Source organism: Octopus bimaculoides, chromosome 4 (genome assembly GCF_001194135.2).
Source record: "Octopus bimaculoides isolate UCB-OBI-ISO-001 chromosome 4, ASM119413v2, whole genome shotgun sequence".
Lineage (NCBI taxonomy): Eukaryota > Metazoa > Mollusca > Cephalopoda > Octopoda > Octopodidae > Octopus > Octopus bimaculoides.
Window position 1 is genome coordinate 82,637,265 of NC_068984.1, and position 4,159 is coordinate 82,641,423.

The following is a 4,159-nucleotide window of genomic DNA, read 5'->3' on the forward strand; positions in this document are numbered from 1 at the left end:
TATATATATATATATATATAAAAATAAATAAATAAATAGGGCTGTGAGCTGGCAGAAATGTTAGCATGCCGGGCGAAATGCTTAGCGGTATTTCGTCTGTCTTTATGTTCTGAGTTCAAATTCTGCCAAGGTCGACTTTGCCTTTCATCCTTTCAGGGTTGATAAATTAAGTACCAGTTACGCACTGGGGTTGATGTAATCGACTTAATTCCTTTGTCTGTCCTTGTTTGTCCCCTCTATGTTTAGCCCCTTGTGGGCAATAAAGAAATAATATATAAATAAATAAATAGATCAAAGGTTCTTCCTGAGTCACGAGGCCAGTTTCCCAGATTCTCTGGTGTATATATTCTCTCCTTATATGGGATGTCAGTCCATCACAGGATTACTCATTTTTGTCAGCTGAGTGGACTGGAACAATCCCTGGTTTAGGAATCAGAAGCACAATCATAAAATTGCAATATCCTAACCATGTGCCCATGTGTCTCCCCATATGCGTGGTGCATTGTGTTCTTGAGCAAAACACCTTATACACTGTGTACCTTTTCAGTTAATGTCAGTTTGATGGAGAGAGTGAGCTAATGTGCAATGTACAGTACACACTTGATCAGTATTAATATATACATACATGCATGCACACACACACACACACACGCACTAATTCTTATTCTTATTATCAGTAAATTTGGGATTCACCTGTTTTACAGATGGCATGTTCTTCAGTTCGTTATGGAGAAGGTGCTACACAAGAAGTAGGTAAAGTAAGTATAGAATACTTTATTTCTCTCTTTCTCTCTAGATGTGTGTGTGTGTGTATGTGTATGTGCATGTTTATCCCATGCTAGAATGGAAAAAATGGATGTAATAATAAACAAATATATACCATGTAGTATCTTTGGTAAGTGTCTTTTACCTTATTCTCAAGTTGACCCAGGCCTTGTGAGTGGAACTGGATTGATGAAAACTGAGCAGAACCCCATTGGATGACTTGCACCTATAATTCAAATGATTTGTCTTGTGACACAATGTGCCATGCTAATTCTATGAGATGGTTATGTTCAGGATACAGATACCTATATGTGTGTATATATGTGTGTGTGTGTGTGTGTGTGTGTGTGTGTGTGTGTGTGTGTGTGTGTGTGTGTGTGTGTGTTCATGTGTATATAAATAGATTTTCCATGTTTATTTGTATTTGTGGATTGAGAACACATGGCCTAGTGGTTTGAATGTTGAACTCATGATCATGAGATTGTGGTTTCTATTCCTGGACTGCATGGTGCATTGTGTTCTTGTGCAAAACAACTTATACACTGTGCTCCTTTTCAGGTAATGTCAATTTGATGGAGAGAGTGAGCTAATGTACAGTACACACTTGATCAGTATTAATAAATCACTTGTACTGGTTGTTCAGTAAAAACTGAACACTTATATGTCATCTTTGATTGGGGATTCCATCATACACATATATATATCTCATCATCTTTAACATACATCTTCTATGCTGGAGAACTGCACGAGGTTCCAATCTGATTTGGCATGGTTTCTATGGCTGGATGCCTTTCCTAATGCCAACCACTTTACAAACTGTGCTGGGTGCATTTTAGGTGGCACCGGCATGGGTGCCAGTTACATAACACCAGCATCGGCCATAACTACGATCTCACTTGGCTTGACAGGTCTTCCAAGCATGATATATCACCAAAAGTCTCAGTCATCTGTCACTGCCTCCATGAAGCGCAATGCTTGAACAGTACTTTTTACATGCCACCAGCACAGGTGCCAGTTACATGACACTGGCATCAGCTATGATTATGATTTCACTTGGCTTAACAGGTCTTCTCAAGCACAGCATATTGCCCAACATTTGAAGGGTGCTTTTTATGTGCCAGTTATGTGACACTGGCATCAGCCATGACTACAATCTCATTTGGCTTGATGGGTCTTCTCAAGCATGGCTTATTGCCTAAGATCTTGGTCACTTGTCATTGCCTCTGTGAGGCCCAAAGTTCAAAGATCATGCTTCATTACCTCGTCCTATGTCTTCCTGGGTCTACCTCTTCCACAGGTTCCCTCCACCGCTAGAGTGTAGAACTTCTTCACCCAGCTGTCCTTGTCCATATGCATCACATGACCATACCAGTGCAGTCATCTCTCTTGCACGCCACATCTGATGCCTCTTATGCTCAACTTTCCTCTCGAGATGCTATCGTGCATGCACACTGACATTACACATCCAGTGAAGCATGCTAGCTTCATTTCTTTCAAGCCTATGCACATTCTCATTGGTCACAACCCATGTTCCACTGCCCTGTAGCATGGCTGCTCGCACACAGGCATCATACAATCTGCCTTTCAATATTGCTGAATGGTAAAGAAGTTCACTTAGCATTTGTGAGCGAATTTCTGTTTTTAATCTCACTGTGTGGTATTTCAGCAAGTGTCTTTTACCATTGCCATAGGTCAACCCAAGCCCTGTGAGTTAAACTGGGGAAGCAAAATCCATGCTGAGGCCTGTCAAAACTATATAGTATTGTCATACATTGTGTCATGTTGATTCTGCTTGAGGATTACATGAAGGTACGTGCTTCTGTGGAATGCTCAGCCATATGTATTTTAATTCAGTAAGCAGATAACTCAGTTGATTGAACAAAACTGAATCTTCATCATTGAAACAAACAGAAATCCATTTACTTACATGCACGTACCCACACACACATGCGCATGTGCTCACACACACGCACGCACGCACACACGCACACACACACACACACACACACACAGAGTGAGAAAGAGAGAGGAATGGCTGTAGTGAATGTGTAGTAGTTAGGACAAGAAAAAGGTGAAAGACTTTGAGTTAACATTATCCAGTTTGTCTGCTTATTCAAAATGGGAGGGTGAAATTTGAAGCAGATTTGGCTGCTAATTGTATTTGGCTAAGCAACTACATAGAAACTCTGTTGTTGTTTTGGTGTATCTGCTGTTTGATGTAGTGAGTTGTCTAACTTGAATTTGGTCATCATGCTGGTGGCATAGCTATGCTAATTAAAGTGCAATAATGTTATGCAATTATTTTGTAGGACTTCTGCAATTTAGGTTCCAAGTTGATATGTGTGATGACAGATAAAAATGTTTTGAAAACACGAGCTGTGAAAGTAGCACTTCAGTCACTAGAGGATCAAAACCTGAAATACAAGTTGTTCACAGATGTAAAAGTGGAACCATCTGATGAAAGGTAAGATAGACAAGCTTTTGATATGATTCTATAAACAAATGACCAGTTCTAGTACATCTAGTGTCAGCTAATTAATTCTCTTTGAAAATGAAAGCTAATCTTACAGCATTTGATATCAACACCAAACCCATGGATTTGGTGTTGGTATTAAAGTGGGTGACGTATTAAGTCTTACTATCCAAGAACAGGAATATTTCCTCTGACAGGCTTTCACACAATTCCCAACTACCAAATTACACTCACAAAGCTTTGGTCAGCTTGAGTCTATAAGGTATACAACACAGTGGAATTGAAATTATTTAGTTACAAACCCTTAACCATAAAGTGTACACATACACCTCTAAGTGAGTAATGTATGTGAGTAATGATGTATTTGACAAGAATATAGAAATAAAAGTTACCTTATGTTAATATGTATGTGTATATTGTTTTGTAGCCACAGCCTATTCAGATCAAGTAATCCTTTGATATGCATATAGCTGGCCTAATACTATATCATGTCTCCACCTTGTTGAAGATCATACTGCACATGCTGATATGCTGTGATGAATGTTATGGAGAGCAATATGACAGCTTGAATATGTTACACACTCACCACTATCCATCTCTTATTGATGCTTACAGATTATGGTAGTGGCTACCATAAAAGCAGGTAAGGTAAGCTCAATCGGAACATGAAAGTTGATATAGTTTATTCCTATTTACACTGTCTGAATAAAAAAAAAATGGATAGTCATGGTTGGAATACTTTCAGTCAGGACTGATTTGGAACTAAAGGAATAAACAGTACCTGCCTAATTCTATAGAACTCTCAGTTCATAAAAACTTCTTCTTTGGCAAGAGGAAGGGCATCTGGCCATAAAAAATCTGCTTTAACAAATTCCATCCAAACATTACAAGTGGATGTTAAAGAATGATGATGATGATATA

At 38.9% G+C, this 4,159-nt stretch overlaps 1 protein-coding gene across 1 annotated transcript in view; it reads left to right on the forward strand.

The window, feature by feature from the left end:
• LOC106876888 (hydroxyacid-oxoacid transhydrogenase, mitochondrial-like) overlaps window positions 1–4,159 on the forward strand; it is a 50,839-nt gene that overhangs the window by 31,713 nt on the left and 14,967 nt on the right. Inside the window, exons 4-5 of the mRNA XM_014925631.2 lie at window positions 705–758; window positions 3,075–3,229. Coding sequence (XP_014781117.1) covers window positions 705–758; window positions 3,075–3,229 — 209 coding nt within the window. The remainder of the gene's footprint in view (window positions 1–704; window positions 759–3,074; window positions 3,230–4,159) is intronic.